The sequence below is a fragment of the Lepus europaeus genome, chromosome 7 (genome assembly GCF_033115175.1).
Source record: "Lepus europaeus isolate LE1 chromosome 7, mLepTim1.pri, whole genome shotgun sequence".
Lineage (NCBI taxonomy): Eukaryota > Metazoa > Chordata > Mammalia > Lagomorpha > Leporidae > Lepus > Lepus europaeus.
In genome coordinates, this window is record NC_084833.1 from 31,756,362 (window position 1) to 31,774,260 (window position 17,899).

Consider the following 17,899-nt stretch of genomic DNA (forward strand, 5'->3'; position numbering starts at 1 on the left):
GGTACCAAATTCCATTCACAGGAAGATGCTGAGGCTCAACAACTAACAGGCACATACATTTTGAGGAATGTGAGGTCAGGACTGTCATCTAATCCATATCATGACATTCTGTTGTCATAGTATATTCACAGTGCTATATGCACATTTAAAACAAGGCTAGGTGGGACAAAGGGAAAATACTGATAAGCTTTGAAATTAAAGACGTTTATTCAAAGGAATAAAAAAAATCACCAAAAGTCTTTTTTTAACCTATGAATAACTTTTACCAGGTATAAACAATGTTAGAACAGTCTTTCAACTTGATGTAAAAAGACACATTAGCCTGGTTTATATGGCGTTATAATTATTACATAGTTTACACCTACAATGTTCATAACTAAACAGACTTACTTTATGACCAAGCTTTTGAAAATGCTTTTATCCCTTGCCTGACTAGCATTATTTAGGAATTATATATTACTATCTAATAACCTAATATCACATCAATAATACACAAGGATAGTAATAACAGCAACTTTAACCCATTAATGTTCAAACATATATAGTCACATACAGTAAGTCAATCAGTGATAATAGATTAAAATTCTGGGTTCTTGGGGCCAGCACTGTGGCGTAGCAGGGCACGCACCAATTCAAGTCCCAGCCACTCCACTTCCAATCCAGTTCTCTGCTATGGCCTGGGAAAGCAGTGGAGAATGGCCCAAGTCTTTGGGCCCCTGCACCCGCATGGGAGACCAGAAAGAGGCTCCTGGCTACTAGCTTCAGATAGGCCCAATTCTGGCCATTGCAGTCATTTGGGGAGTGAACCAGCAAATGGAAGACCTCGCTCCCTCTCTGACTCTCATTCTCTCTCTGTGTAACTCTTTCAAATTAAAAAAAAAAAAAAAAAATCTGCGTTCTTAGTCTGTTAGTCCCACTGCAATTCATTCATATAATTCACCTTCTTTTCATAGTATTGAAATCATTTATTGAGTCATATGCACTGATTATATAAGAAATAAGTATGGAATTACTATAGTGGAATTAAGCAGGGTGAATAAATTACTGAGTGCTAAAATGTGAGAAATGATTACACGGGAAACATTTTCACTTCATTTCAGGAAGGATGAAGGGAAGTAAGGATTGAAATGAAAGGAATCTAAATCTACCAAATTTTAGAACTGAAGAAGTCCCTAACGTTTGACATTATTTAGGAACTTCTTCAGTTCTAAAATTCTGTGGTTTCTGTGTGCCTATGTGTTAGACTGATTTCAATGCTGTTTTCAAATTTAATACATGACAAAGTAGTAGTATTTCTTCTCCCTCTCCCTCTTTCTTAGCAGCTTAGTCCATTCAATAATCTACTTAAAAGATCTTCTCTAAAACATATTCCCACAATGTAGAGCCCAAGGACAGTGTGGTCTAAGGAAGACAGTAATGTACTTGGTTTGAATACTTCAGAATTTTTTTTCTTAAGATTTATTTATTTATTTGAAAGTTGGCATTACACAGAGAGAGGAGAGACAGAAAGAGAGAGGTCTTTGATCCGATGGTTCACTCCCCAATTGGCCACAACGGCTGGCCAGGAACCTCCTCGGGGTCTCCCACGCGAGTGCAGGGGCCCAAGGACTTCGGCCATCTTCTACTGCTCTCCTAGGCCACAGCAGAGAGCTGGATCAGAAGTGGAGCAGCTGGGTCTCGAACCAGCATCCATATGGGATGCTGGTGTTTCAGGCTGAGCAGCAGCCCCTCAGAATTTTTTAAATGGGACACTTATGTGCCTCAAAATATATAAACTAATCCACTTGTTAACTAATTTCCAAAGTTAGCAAAATCATTTATTGTACATGAATAAGGTTGAGGATATGTTAGATTTCCGGTTGTAATAAGGGGAAAATTTAATCATGAAAGAATCTTGAAAACAAAGTTATTTATTTTTTTCTTTGACAGGCAGAGTTAGACAGAGAGAAAGGTCTTCCTTCTTCCATTAGTTCACCCCCCAAGCCAAGCATTTGGTACAGAAGTCACTACTTCTTGAGATGCATGTATCCTGTATATGACTGCCTCAGTTCAAGCCCCGGTCCTGCTTCTGATTCAATATCCTCCTAATTCTGGGAGGCAACAGATAGCTCACGTAGTTGGGTCCCTGCCACCCATGTGAAGATCCAGATTGAGTCCCAGGAACCAAAGCATTTGAGCCATTACATGCTGCCTCTTAAGATGGGCATTAGCAAGAAACTGGATCAGAAACAGTGTAGCTGGTTCCTACTATTCACACATGAGACCTGGAGTGGGTTGTAAGCACCTGGCTGTGTCCTGGCCCAGCCCTGACTATTGTGGACATTTATGGTGTGAACAAACAGATAAAAGATCTCTCACTCTGTCTCTATCTTTTTCTGCCTCTGCCTCTCTCTCTCTCTCAAATAAAATGAAAACAAATATTTTAAATTTTAAAAAATAAATGAAAAATAAAGTATCACTGTGCCTGAGCTTTATTTTTTTAAAGACTTTTTTAAAATTTATATAAAAGACAGAGTTACAGAGAGAGAGGTAGAGCCAGAGAGAGGTCTTCCACTCCGTTGGTTCATTCCCCAAATGACCACAACGGCTGCAGCTGAGCTGATCCAAAGCCAGGAGCCAGGAGCTTCTTCCAGGTCTCCCACGCCGGTGCAGGGACCCAAGGACTTGGGCCATCTTCTACTGCTTTCCCAGGCCATAGCAGAGAGCTGGATCGGAAGAGCAGTGGGAACTCAAACCAGTGCCCATATGGGGTGCCGGCGCTGCAGGCTGGGGCTTTAACCCACTGCACCACAGCACCGGCCCCTGTGCCTTAGCTTTAAAAAATTTTATGCGTTGTATTTCACTTTCTCTGCTTTAAGCAGTTACACCTAAAATATAACTATTACAGGATTTTCCAGGTTCCTTTGTTTCTTTCTTTGTTTTTAAATGGAGAGCTTTAAAACATGGTAGACACAGATAATACTCTTAAACATGATATTCGTATTTTTACAATTGAGAAGAAAGGTCCAAGGAAGTCAGGCATTTATCTAAATACACATATAATTTCAGACAAGAAAGATCAACTATAATAAAATATCATTCCCCTCAGTATATTAAAAAATATTCTAGTAAAAAGCACTTGGATATGGAATACAGACATCCCAAACAGCTTAATCCACTGCTCCACAATGCCCACCCGCTACAGGTTCTTTGAAACACCTTTACTATTTGTTTAATAAGGTTCCTGACCAAAAATAACTTTCAGGATGCAGAGAAGAAATTGCCAACCTTTTCAGCCCAATACCGAGCTTTTTTGGAGATCAAGGGTGGGTTAGTGAGAATGCTCAAGAATAGTCAATTCTGGCTCCTCCTCTACACAGGTCAGCTCTCCCCAGGAGACCTTTTTCTGCCCCTCAGGTCAGGGTCAGTGCTCTCCTCTGGGCTCCAAGCAATAGCACGCTCCTCTACCTTAGTATTTCTTGAAACAAGACTATTTTCCGGATCCATTTCAATGATGGAATCATTAATCATATAATTTAGTGAACACGTGCAAGTCGCATCTGTATCCCTACATCCTACACAGTACCAGCACACAAAAAGAATTCAAGAAAAATCTTAAAATAGTGTGCATTTAGGTCTAACTTGCACATTTAGGAATGTTCCCAACTGTCTTGCCTGATTCACTAAGAAGAGAATTGGAAGAAGCAGGAAACAAAGAAAAGCATCTTGACACAATGATGCAGTGTATATGCATGGAATTCTGCGATAAAGTATCTTATAGAAAAGTTTTAATTCAGTAGTAATTAATGATAAATTACTCAGCAAAGCAGCAGACTCTGTGAAACCAGTTACTTTACACACATACCCCCCTCCCCTTTTCCGGCTGCTGTGCTCTGAAATGACTCAAAACCACAGGCCAAAATTCTATATTTAAAAAAAAAGAAAAAGAAATTCATGACCTGAATGTTGTCACCACACCTCATAAATACTGCACCTTCTGCTTCTAAAACCTTTTATGCATTCAACAGTCCTATGTGTTCTTGACAGAAACCATACTCAAGCAGCCAAATTTAGAACATGCTGACCTTGAACAAATCAATGCCCTTACCATGTACTCCTGGCTTCTATCACTACAAGAGCAAGACAGCCTCACCATCTATAGTAGTCAACAATTTCTGGCTGCTGTACCCTGTCTATTTTAAGATATCCCTACTACATTTCTGTGTTGCACAGTTCAAAGAAAGAGAATAATACGAGAGCCTGTATTTAACCACAACTCGTTTACCTTGGAAATCAGGGTATGTGTGTTCCTACTGTGCTTAGCTCAAAAATATTTTATTTGGTAAGTTTACACTTCCTTCTTTCATTTCAAAAATACATCTTTAACAAAGAGTAAAAATTAAATGTAAGGCACTGTTCCTTATTTCCTATTCAGATTCAGTAATCTAGGGGAAAACTAAGTCAAAATTAGCAGGGTTCAAAACATAAAGTAAAAACAAATATTCAAAGAGATTGATTTTGCAACTTTCATGCAAAATTATTCTGACTTTTGGAACAGTAACTGAGTAAGAACTACACTATATTTTAGCAATCTACGTTAATATCCACTGAATTCTCTAAGGCCTTGATCTAATTAGCATAAAGCCCATTTTTTTAGTATTTACTCCAGCTACATCAATCAAAAAGCACTACCTTATTGTTTACAAATATGAACCTTTTTTTTACTTCAAACACAAAACCTATAATTTAGCACAGTAATGGTTACCTTCTATGAGATGAGTAGATTGCTTAACTGAAATTTATATACAAACAAATATCAGAAACTACTAATTATACTTGGCTATTATTCATTGCCTTTTCCTTCATTCTCAAAATGGAGGCTAATATTTGTGCAAAGGCCTAATGCTAGATACTATCATAAAATATTTAACATTTTAGATCGCTTTTTAAAGGATTTGCTTATTCTCTTGAAAGATTTAACAAGTCAATAAACATTCTCACATATAAAAAATAAATAGGAATTTTTTTTAATCAACTAAAATATTTAAAAACAATTTAAAGGCAGTTAAGTATCACATCGAGCTAAATATGATATGCAGAATAATGCAGGACCCAAGAAGACATTTATTAACAAGTGAACTAAACATAGGATCCAGGCAGCTGGAGACGGCAGTTTACATAATATGCTAGCTGATTACTAAAAACTCTTAAGAGAGAATTCAGAGAACAAAGGAAGTGAGGGGAGCATTACTCTCGTACCATTGAGTAAGTAATTATTTTTAAAATAATTTTTCTAGGGGTGGGTGACTGGCATTGCAGCTAAGATGCTGCTTAGGACTCCCACATTCCATATTTGGAGTGTTTTAACTTCCAGTCCCAGCTCTACTCCCAATTGCAGCTTCCTGATAATGTGACCCTGGGAGGCAGGAGATGGTTCAAGTAGTTGGATCCTTGACACTCATAATAAGAAACCTGGATTGAGTTCCCAGCCCCAAGTTTCAGCCTGGTCCAGCCTCAACTGCTGCAGACATTTGGGACTGAACCTACAAATGAGAGTCTTTCTCTTTTTCTCTCTTCCTCTATCCTTCCCTCCCTAGTTCAAATAAAATAAATAAATAACTTCATAAAGGCTTCCACCTAAATTTATCTTAATTCTATTTTCCACAAATGTTTTAAAGTATACTCTTAAATAAATCAGACAAGATCAGTTTAGTTGAAAACTATTTAAGAGGGTGGGCATTTACCACAAGGTTAAGATGCTGCTTGGGATGCCTTCATGCCCATATTGGTTCACTTGTGTTTAAGTCCAAAATCCACTTCCAATTTCAGTTTCCTGCTAATGTAGACAGACACTGGGAGGCAGCAGTGACAGCCAAGTGCTTGGGTCCCTGCCACTCATGTGGGAAACTCAGATTGAGCTCCCGTATCCTGGCTTCAGCCTATTCCACCCTGAGGTATTACAGGTATTTGGGAAGTGAACCAGTATCTTCCTTTTTGTCTCTTTCTGCCTTTCAAGTAAATTTTTAAAAAATAAAATTTTTTATATTTAATTAAAAGTTAAGTTTACTTAGGCATAAAAATTTTTGAACTCCACATGTACAAAGAGTCCTCATAAAGTTCATAAAACATAAAGTTATAAAAACATTATGGAGGGGCCAGCACTGTGGCATAGGTTAAGCCTCTGCCTCTCCCATATGGGTGCTGGATCATGTCACAGCTGCTATTTTTCTGATCAAGCTCTCTGCTTATGGCCTGGGAAAGCAGTGAAGATGGTTCAGCCCAGGCCATTGTGGCCATTTGGGGAATGAACCAGTGGACAGAAGACCTCTCTCTCTCCCTCTCTGTCTCTGTTTAAAAGAAAACATGAATGGATTTCAAAATGTTTTGAACCAAGTTAAAATTTTTAATTCTTTTAATTCCATCTTACTGACTTTTTTAGGTATCCTTATATTTAACCAAAGCAGAATTTTTTACCACATATACACACATAATTATTTTAGAAGTTAAACATTTATTAAATAATCAAAAAGTAGTTGTCACCTACCTATAGTACCGAGATTGTAGATATGTTGAACAAACAGTCTTTGATACATGACTGGCCGATCCAAAATCTATTACTTTAACCCTATATGGCAGCCGAACAGGATCCACCAACATAATGTTCTCTGGTTTGAGGTCAGCATGAATTAAACCAAGACTTTTCAATTTTTTCAGTGCAGTAGCCACTTGTTGTAGAATGGGCCGAATCACTTTTAGAGGCAGGGGACTGAATTTATTTTGTTTCAGAAAGTCATACAAGTTTTGTTCCAGCATCTCAAAGACTAAACACGTATGGTTACGGTGCTGAAAACATTCATAAGCTCGTACAAAGTTATATTCATCCGCATTTTCAGTACTGAGCCTTGCTAATATACTCACTTCTATTTGACCTTGACGTGCATAAGAAGGGTGATTCTTCAAAATTTTGATTGCTACAATTTCATTTGTCCCTCTTTTCCAGCATTTAACTACCTGGCCAAAAGTGCCTCGACCAAGAAAATCAAGGACTTCGTAAGTATTTTTCATGGAGCATAAGACTTCATGCTGTACTAACTGATAGTCACCTTCTCCAGTGGTACAATTCTGTTTGGATCCTGTGGGAGCTGTCACGACTGTCACTGGATTTCCCATGTTGGTTTGCAACATTGCAGGAAGTATGGACAATTCATCAACAATCTGCATTGCGCTGCTGTGATTGTCCAACTCCTCACTCTTGCGCTTCAATCCGCATCGCTGGGTGCCTTCTAGGAAATTTAACCTGTTCCGCCACACCCCAGGCTGAGGTGCCTCCACTTGAGCTTGCTGCGCCTGAGCTGCTATGACCTTTGTAGCACCTGCAGTGTTTTTTAAAACAACAGCACTTGTCTGCAACGAAAAGTTGTGTCCTCGAGGTCTATTAAAAGACGTTGTCTTTGTCTGAATAGCACTGCCCTTCGTGGGAGGATGAGAATTTCCACAGTTTCTACCATTCACATAGGTCCGTGGATAGTTTCTTTCCTGGAATACACAACTGCTTGGCTCTACTTTGAGTTTCTTCACACTACAAAAGGCACTTGACTGAGTTTGATAAACATATGGTGGGTAGACCAAGACTTGTGAGGCCATACCTTTAAAAAAAAGAAAAAAAGAAGAGGAAATATTAACAACAATTTTTTTAATCTCGGGGAAAAAAATTAAGGGTCAAATCTATAATCCGCTCAAAAATATAAATTCATTAAGATGCTTTTTCAGCAGGAAAAGATAAACATCTTCAATATCTACACTTTAGTTGATTAGTGTTCCAGTTATTTTGAGTATTGCAAAACGTGTTGGGATTAAAGACTCAAGTGAATTATTTATTCAATAAATGTTTATTAAGAAGCTACAATAGCCAAGATATTTCAGAGAAAATGTGCCACCCATTTTCCCCCAAAATGAAAACTACACATTCCTAAGCCGTTCGCATTTGGCAAAACTAAAATATTCCAACACCAAATTAAAGTTTAGGAACCAATGACCTAGAAAGAAAACACGGTTTACAGTTATACTCCTTAAACCTGAAGTTTAAGCATTGTCCCAAGGGGAAAAAAAAAAAAAAACTATGCCTGTTTTAAATATATATACACACATATATATAAACACACACATAGAGATGTTAAGCAAAATGAGTATGCCCATTTCATGAACAGCTGATCCAATAGTCTACTTACTAAATAAACTATTATTTGACCTTAAAAGGCATTATTACAAATTAATGACTCTACCCAATTACATTCATATTGCCTCTCAAGTTTATTATATTGTTAAATTCCTTTAAATTGCCTACAATCAACTGCCCTTAGTTCATTCACATTTCAAACTGCAAACCATTTTAAATCATGATAAAGTTCCCCAAAATGACATTCTATGTATTTCATCCCTGCATCCAAAAGACTAAGTTACTGAAAGTAAAATGCCAGACATTCTAATTACACAATCAATAAGTGCATAATAAGTAACTATTTGACTCTGATTTACCTAGCATTTTCTACTGCCATATTTCATTTTTTTCCTTATCCCTTTTAGAATTTATAATATGAAATCAATCCAGCAATTTTACATAGGAACTCAAAACACATAACAAAAAATCCTCAGTATCAAATATGGAAAAACTGTATATCACATGGGTATTTACTCTACCACCCAACTAGTTAGTCTGTGACAACAATAAGTAAATGTAAATTGAAGCAGTCACTTGATAAGAATCATCACTTGATATAATACTCTGTGTTTTCTACTTACACAAGATTATCATGCAGTTTCTCTATTGGTAAAGTCTTTGTCTAAATAATGTAAAAATAAGCAGCCAAGCCAGAAATAGGAACTTTCCTTGATGCTCTTTTTATTTAATGCCCTTCTGCACACCCACCCTTGAATGCTTGCTGGACTCCTTTATGTTCAGAACAAAGTAATGCAATACCTTCTTGCTGATGTCCTTCCTAATACACACACACTCACAAATCACCCTCCAGGCAGAGCTAAGCAGCTGTGATCTCATAGAAGTCCCTGTGCTCTCATTTGCACTCATGATACCACATCACATTGTAACTGTCAGTATATAAACATGTCTTTCACACTAGATCTGAATCAAAGAACCCAATACATAGAATTGGTATTCAACTATCGTTAGATGGAGGAATTATTTTCAAAATAATTCCTTCATTTTCCATATTTAAAAAATATATACTACATTAATAGTGTAGTCTCCTATTAATTTAGCAAATGCCAAACATCAATTGTTTAATTTAGGGACTAGCATTATGGCAGGTTAAGCCACCACCTGAGACACTGGCATCTCATATGGGTGCCAGATCAAGTCCCAGCTGAATCACTTCTGATCCAGCTTCCTGCCTGTAAAAGCAGCAGATCACCCACGTGGAGACCCAGAAGAAGCTCCTGGCTCCTGGTTTCAGCCTGGCCCAGCACCAGCCATTGCAGCCATCTGGGGAGTAAACCAGCAGGTGGAAGACTTCTTTCTCTGTCTCTCCCTCTCTGTAACTTACAAATAAATAAATAAATCTTTAAAAAAAAAAAAAAGTCTTCAATTTAGAATAGTGGCCACCACAATACATAACAGCTACAATGAATATAGTAAGGGTTACTTCCTATTGGGCACTTACCCAAATATTTAACGAAGGTTTTATTTGTAATATTTACTCATAGTAATATCCTGTCTATTTTCTGTTCAGTATAGTTCTAAGGAACTAGGTAATACGCTCAAGGTAATATGCTAAGGTGCAGTAATGCCTTCAGATAAAAGGCATTAATTTTTATCTCCTTCAACTTCCTAAAAATTTTCTTGTGTACTACTGACAATATTTCTAAATGACCTAACATTAAGAATTCAGCTTTGAAATCTTATTGGACAAATTAAGACCTGGTATTCACTGTGTAGAACACTGTAAATTAAAATCCTTGAGTTCAAAACCTTTTCATCTACATCTTAAAATGTCATTCACATCTGTTCTACACCGTGACACAGAGGTGATTTTAAAATTCTAATTTATCATTGTGTGGGAAAAAAAACCACACTGGAAACTCGTACTAAATACATCAAACTCATTGTTTAATGTACTTTTTTATCCCCCAAAATTTAATGTTGCCATGATTCTAATTTCTAAACCACTTGTGTAACACATACCCACAGACTTAAACAGATAAATAATGAAACTCATAAGAAATTTGTTTAAAAAATATTATATATACTCATGGATTTAAAGGAAAGCATGAACATAAACAGGAAAAATATGAAAAGTACAGAACTGTGCATACCTTACACAGATGGTAGAAAAGCAAGTTGGTAATATTTAACAAAACTGCAGATGGTCATAGCCTCTCACCTACAAATTCAGGCTACTCACAAATAGTGCAAAACTATTCATTGCAGGGGCAGGCCTTGCGGCACAACAAGTTAAGCTGCTGCTTGGTATGCCAACATCCCACATTGGAGTGCCATTCCACCTCTGAGCCAGCTTCCTGCTAATGCATCTTAGGAGGCTGACTCAAGTGCTTGGGCTTCTGTCACTCAGCTGGAAGACCCGTATGGGCTTCCAGGATCCTGGTTTCAGCATGGCCCAGCCCTGGCTGTTGTGGGAATTCGGGGAGTGAATCAGCAGATCCATCATTCTGCCTTTCAAATTAATAAATCTTTGGTGCTGGCATTGTGGCATAGCAGGTAAAATGGGCAGGGTTTCGCGCACCAGCTGCTCCATTTCTAATTCTTGGGCTTCTGTCACCCTCACGAGACTGCTGAGAAAAAACTTCTGGCTCCTGACTTCAGCCCCACCCAGCCCCAGTCATTGGGGCCATCTGGGGAATGAACCAGCTGACAAAAGATCTCTTTCCCTCCCTCTAACTCTGCCTTTCAAATAAACATATAAGTATCTTTAAAAAATAAAATCTTGGCTGGCGCCGTGGCTCAACAGGCTAATCCTCCGCCTTGCGGCGCCGGCACACCAGGTTCTAGCCCCGGTTGGGGCACCGGATTCTATCCCGGTTGCCCCTCTTCCAGGCCAGCTCTCTGCTATGGCCCAGGAAGGCAGTGGAGGATGGCCCAAGTCCTTGGGCCCTGCACCCCATGGGAGACCAGGAGAAGCACCTGGCTCCTGGCTTCGGATCAGCGTGATGAGCCAGCCGCAGCGGCCATTGGAGAGTGAACCAGCGGCCAAAAGGAAGACCTTTCCCTCTGTCTCTCTCTCTCACTATCCACTCTGCTTGTCAAAAATAAATAAAATAAAATAAAATAAAATAAAATCTTTAATGGAAACAAAAGGGAATCTAGGCTTTGCTTTAAGAAATACAGAAGAGGACAAAGTGTATGGGGCTATGGACAATGAGATTTGCCATAAAATGTTATTGATACTTGATTATGGGTATATAGGGGTTAATAAAGCTATCCTATCTAATTTCAAATATGTTTACATTTTCCTCAACAAAAATTTAGATATGCACCTAAAACTCCACCCAGAGAGATGTTGATTCAGTAGGTCTGTGGTCTAGGCATCTGCAAGTGTGAAAGCTCCCAGGGATATTTGGTTTCACACCAATGTGCCAGGTAACTAACTCATCTGGACAAAAATGAGGTGAGCTCTAGCCCTCGCAATTCAGGCCCTCACATCTTAAAACACAGGAGATGAAGTACTAGGGAACAGAATCAATGCATACTGCTCTAGTTCAATTCATTCCGTGTTAAACAGCTGAAATTCAAGTAACTGATCCAAAGAAATTAAAGAAACTGCTCCAACTTCTGAATTCTGCTGTTCCTACCCTTTACTTCCCTTCCCATAAGCCCCAACCAGGGCCCACTAAAAGAATCTAAGAAGAAGTCATTATCCCTCACTAATTCTCAACCACTGTGCTCTATTAGAGCAATCTCAAATAGTAAGACTTTAGAAAATAATGACAGGACTATCAAGAGTAGAGGTGGTGGAGCTGGAGATGGTGATAATAGATCACAAAGAAATATTACTGACCAATTTGTCCCTGCTATATCCAACCATTAAGTCTTTCCTTTCTCCAATCTCCATCATAAAAAGTTACAAGTTGCATATGATGGAAAAATCTTAATTTCCTGAGACTTATGATGTCTTCAAAGGAACCACTGATACACATGGGGACGAGGTGCCTACTGCAGGGCTTGAGGCCAGAAGTGACCGATTTCTGAATCACACAGCTTCGTTTTCTTCTCTCTTAGCTCCTACCCCTCCTAAAGTCGAAGCCAAAGCAAAAGCCTTGAAGGCCAAAAAGGCAGTGCCAAAAGGCGTCCACAGCCACAAGAAGAAGATCCACACATCACCCACGTTCCGCGGCCCAAGACACCATGCCTCGGACAGCAGCCCAAATATTCTCGGAAGAGCACCCCCAGGAGAAAACAAGCTTGACCACTATGCCATCAGCAAGTTCCCCTGACCACTGAGTCAACCATGAAGAAGATAGAAGACAACAACACACTGGTGTTCATTGTGGATGTCAAGGCCAACAAGCACCAGATCAAACAAGCTGTGAAGAAACTCTATGACATTGATGTGGCCAAAGTCAACACCCTGATCAGACCTGACGGAGAGAAGAAGGCATATGTTCAACTGGCTCCTGACTATGATGCTCTGGATGTTGCCAACAAAATTGGGATCATCTGAACTGAGTCCAGCTGGCTAATTCTAAATATATGTTTTTTCACCATAAAAAAAAAGTCATGAGCCGACAAGATTATTTCATATCTGATGTTAATTAATTTTAGAATACTGTGTTCCCAGGAACTGAGGAAACACATGCATTCCAAAATATCATTTGCTACGATACTACTTCCTATTATTTTTCGCTGTAACACATACTATGTTTCCTCTGCAGCTACATTATTCACGACTTTGTCATTTGTTCTTATCAGTTGATTACGGAATGAGATTGTTTAAATATTTATTTGAAAAGCAGAGAGACTGAAAGAGAGGAAGAGTCACAGAGAGACAGAGACCTTCATCTGTTGGTTCACTCCCCAAATAGCCCCAAAAACCAGGTCTGGGCCAAGCCAAAGCCAGCAGCAAATAACTCCAGCCAGGTCTTCTTCAATGGTGGCCAGTGACCAAGTAAATGGGTTATCTTTTGCTGCCTTCCCTGGCACATTAACAGGAGACTGGATTGGAAGCAGAATAGCCAGGACTCAAACCAGGACTTGCAATGGAGTGCTGGCATCACAATCTGAGAGAACCTGCTGCACCACAACACGGGCACCAGGAATGAAGTTTTTGAAATTATACTCCTAGTACTCTGGGGCTGCTCATAAAACATTACTCAGAGGTTAGCGAAGACCCTGTTAGAGCAACTATTAGGCTTCCTTCCATGCCTCAGGTTTCATAACCTCCCTTAAACCAGCTACGGTCTGAATATCTGTGCTGCCCTCAAAAGTCTTATGTTGAAATTAACCAATGTAAGAGATGAGGCATTGGGAGGCAATTAGGTCAATGAAGGCTCCTGTTCATGAAAGTGTAGTGCCCTTAAAAAATAAAATAAAGGCTTAAGGGAGCTTTTCCACCCCTCCTATTATTTAAGAACCGAGACAGACAGAAGGTGCTACCTTTGTGGAGAACATGTGCCTTCACCAGAGTTCCTGGTCCCTGGCTTCCGCCTGGTCCAGCTCTGGCTGTTACAGGCATTTGTGGAGTGAACCAGCAGCATCCTGCTTTCGGCCCCCTCAGTCTCTCCCTCTCTTCCTGTCACTCTGACTTTCAAATAAATTAATCTTTTTTAAAAATTTAAAAATAAAAGTATTATTGGAGTATTTGGCAAAGCAGTTAAGAGATAGGTTAAGATTCCACATCAAGTGCCTTGGTTTCATTCTTGGCTCCAGGTCCAATTCCAGCTTCTTACCAATAGAGTCCCTGGGAGGCAGCAGGTAACAGCACAAGTGCCTAGGTCCCTGCCACCACGTAAGAGACCCATAGTGAGTTCCCAGCTTCCCTCTTCAACTGGGCCCAGTCTAAGACATGGCAGACATTGTATGAATCAGCACGTGAGAACTCTTTGTCTTTTTCTTTCTCTAATAAATAAATAAAAATTGTCAAAGTGTTACAGGGAAAACAGCGACAAAGACAAAGACCTCAGTTCTGTCTCAAGTAGAATTTCCTTCCCACCAAGGCAGTGAGCAAAGCAAGATTTATTTAAGCCAGAAACTTCCTGCCTAGCAGCCAGGAGCAGGGCTCCGAGAGAGGAAGACCCACGATACCAGATCATAAACAGAGCAGCAGGGACTGGAACCAGCACTACAACATGGAATGCAGACATCTGAAGAAGCCACTAAACCAGCTATGCCAAATGTGGGCCCCGTCCTTTCAACCTTGAAAGGATGGAGAACCATAGTACTAGTCTATACGAGGCAGCCTACAAACAGAAAATGTACCATGGAATTACATAACCAGCAATATTCAGTCAATAAAAAAGTAGCTTCTAGTTACAGCTTATCTCATTTCTCAATTACTTGGTTTAACATCCATGTTCGAAGAAGACAAAGTAACATGTTTCCTCAAAAATAAAAAAACAGGATACACACACACACACACACATACAAAAAAAAAAAAGGTTGGTAGTATGCCTTGTAAATGAGCTTAACTATTCAATTAAATGTCAGTATTTAAATACCTATATGATGAACAGGCTCCTTCACCAGTATTCTAGCCAGCAAACTACACTAAACCATTTCACATAAGAAACATTTCCACATAGGTGAACCATCACATATTGTAAAACTTCACAAACTAAACCTGTTTTCTGAGGTGGCCACAAAACATTTATTTGAAAATAATAAGGTCTTGGGTATTTTCCAGCAGTATTGTGGACAAAGCATCTAGAGAATGTGTTGACTATAACACAAATTGGCACGTTAAACAACAAGCTTCATCTGACTTAGCAAAACGTTCTCACTTTTGGAACAGAAAATGACCTGCTGGACATTTCAAAGGTGCCAGAACTCACCCTAGCAGTATAAATCTGTCTTTTAACAAGTCTGAAAAAGAGTTAAATCCAACAAAATTACATAAGAATCACTCTTAATAAAGCAATTCCCTTGATTTTTTTAAAACTATATAAAAATGGAAATATGACGTGTTTGCTAAAGCAAAAAGTGTACTCACTGCTCTTCCTGGAAGCAAACTTAAGAGAAACATTTCAGATTTAGTTTATAAAGCTTAAGTATAAAAGCAAACTTTTTACTTACATTCTTTACACAATGACCACTATCCGCCAGTGGACTGTCAGGAAAAGCAATACAAAAGTTTCTAAGTTTGGATTACGAAAACTCCCTTACTAGAAAGCCAGATTTTCTACTTTAAAGAGAAATCTGTCAGAAAAGAACCACCATGGAACTTTCATTTCTTATAAAAATGTATACAACTGGGGCCGTGTTGTGGTGTAGCAGGTAAAGCAACCACCTGCAAAGCCAGCATCCCAAATGGGCACTAGTTCATGTCCTGGCTGCTCCACTTCCAATCCAGTTCCCTGCTAGTGTGCCTGGGAAAGCAGCTAAGGATGGCCCAGGTACCTGAGTGGGATAGCCAGAGAAGACTCCTGCCTTCAGACTGGCCTAGCTCCCACCACCGAGGCCATTAAGGGAGTGAACCAGCATTAAAGGACACCTCCCTCCCTCCTTCCCTTCCTTTCTCTCTCTCTCTCTCACTTTGTCCCTCCCTCTCAGTAACTCTGCCTTCCAAATAAATAAATCTATGTAACTAACTTTTAGACAAAGATAAACATAAAATACTAAAGATTAAAAAGGCAAATGTCGATGATCCTTACCCAACCTAATCTAACTCTGAAACAACTGAAATTAACAGATAAAGTCAAATTCTAGATTAACATTTTGAGCAAATGCCCACTGCTTATATAGCAATATAAAAGGAAAAATTCTACTAATAAGATTTCCATCAGAGATAAGGATTGGAAACTCTAAATGAATATTTAAAGAATAAAAGGTCAAGTTCTATCAAACTTTTCAAATGTTTGATCTACCCTGAACAACTTTAAGATTCTCTTTTTGTATTTCCAATAGTATAACATTCTACTATCACACTAGAATAATGTATACCACGAGGATTAAAATTATCAAAAATCAATAAATGAGTGGCTACCATCTCAAGGAAGGACCTCCACAAATCTTGTGGATGTAGAAATACTGTATTTTATTTCTCAAAGTTTAACTGTCATATGTATCTTGACAACTGAGGATGATCTTACACAAGGGCTTCAGGAAAAGCTCTGGTATCTATTCAGAACAAGAAAGAACAGAAATGAGAATGTGTTAAGAGAAATAAAAATTTCTTTCTTATCCTCATGACAAATTTGAGGAAAGGGACATGGCAGAGACTTCTAAGTCTCCTTAGGAACACCAGAAAGAGCTCAGTAGGTTGTGGCTCAAGTAGGTTGTTCCTCTGCCTGCAGTACCGGCATCCCATATGGGCGCCAGTTCGAGTCCCAGATGCTCCTCTTCCAATCCAGCTTTCTGCTGTGGCCTGGGAAAGCAGCAGAAAATGGCCCAAGTGCTTGGGCCCCTGCACCTGCATGAGAGACGCAGAGGAAGCTCCTGCCTTCGGATCGGCACAGCTACGGCCACTGCAGCCATTTGGGGAGTGAACCAACAGAAGGAAGAGCTTTCTCTCTGTCTCTCCCTCTCACTGTAACTCTACCTGTCAAATAAATAAATAAAAATCTTAAAAAAAAAAATCATGTAATTTACACAGACCTACAGAGGAAAAAAAAACAAGCAGCTTCTCAGAACAGGACTCTAAAAGGAAAGGACAGAGGATTCTTAGAAATCTATTAGCACTGCTTTCTGTTCAGCTCTAATCATTAACTTTTTAAAGTGACACATTGTGAACTACCTGTACAACTAAAAGTGCAAATTGATAAGGACTTACTTAGCAAGTCTTTTTCCCTGTAAGCCTCAGAGGAAAACTGAGTTTGCTTTACATGAGTATAAAAAGCCACAAAGACCATACATGTTACTAAAAATTGTAAATACCAAAATTACAACAAGAGAAACTTATTTCTTCAAATTTACCTAGTTGAAGGAATTTTAAATATATTCTATCAACATATAAAAAGTAAAGTAAGAAAGTTTAACTCAATTTGAAGTCACACAAGCCACTAATAAGTAACACATCTTAAGCTCAAAATTAAGGTTAACCATTAATCTCATGGAATCAAATACTAAATGCAATCAAAGGGCTGCAATGTAGTTACAGCTTATTGTTAAGTCTATTTTCAACACCAAAACTAACCTCATGCCATTCTCAGACATTTGTACAGGAAGCTATAAAGTATCCCAAATAGGAAAATAATCATTGCATATTAATTATAAGAACAGCAAACTGTTATCTTACAACAAAGTTCATCATGTTAACACAATGTTATTTATTTATAGAACTTTACAAGCTGGATAAGTAAAAATCACTACTATACCACAATCATTATCTGGAATCACACAATGAGAATGGGTATACTAGATTAACATGAAATTCAGAATATTTTACCATAAGAGGTGGTGTTTAGCCTAGCAATTGTGCCTCATGCATCCCACATTGGAAAGCCTGGGTTCTATAACAGACTCCAGCTCCTAACTCCAGCCTCTTGCTATTGCAGACCATGAGAGGCAGTGGTAATGATTCAAGTAGCTTACCTCTCACCCACATAAAGATCTTGATTGAGTTCCAGGCTTCTAGCTTTAGCCTCAGGAGATGACTGTGGGCATCCTGGGAGTGAACCAGCATATAACACTCTGTCCCTCTATATCTATATCTATCTCTATCTTTCTGCATTTCAAAAAAGAATTTTGTTAAAAGATCTATTTATTTATTAGAGCGGCAGAGGCAGAGAGAGAGAA

The 17,899-nt window shown here is 38.8% G+C and overlaps 1 protein-coding gene, 1 non-coding gene and 1 pseudogene across 6 annotated transcripts in view; 2 read left to right on the forward strand and 1 right to left on the reverse strand.

Moving 5' to 3' along the window:
* The window catches only part of HIPK3 (homeodomain interacting protein kinase 3), an 86,684-nt gene that overhangs the window by 55,780 nt on the left and 13,005 nt on the right, over positions 1-17,899 (reverse strand). For all 5 annotated transcript variants that reach the window (XM_062196331.1, XM_062196330.1, XM_062196328.1 and 2 more), the window contains exon 2: positions 6,524-7,625. In XM_062196331.1, the coding sequence (XP_062052315.1) occupies positions 6,524-7,623 (1,100 nt within the window). In that variant the 5' untranslated portion in view covers positions 7,624-7,625. The remainder of the gene's footprint in view (positions 1-6,523; positions 7,626-17,899) is intronic.
* LOC133763707 (large ribosomal subunit protein uL23-like) lies at positions 10,318-12,701 on the forward strand (annotated as a pseudogene).
* On the forward strand, positions 12,079-12,145 carry LOC133764944 (small nucleolar RNA SNORD42). The gene has a single exon (XR_009866512.1). It is a non-coding gene; the product is annotated as a small nucleolar RNA SNORD42 (small nucleolar RNA).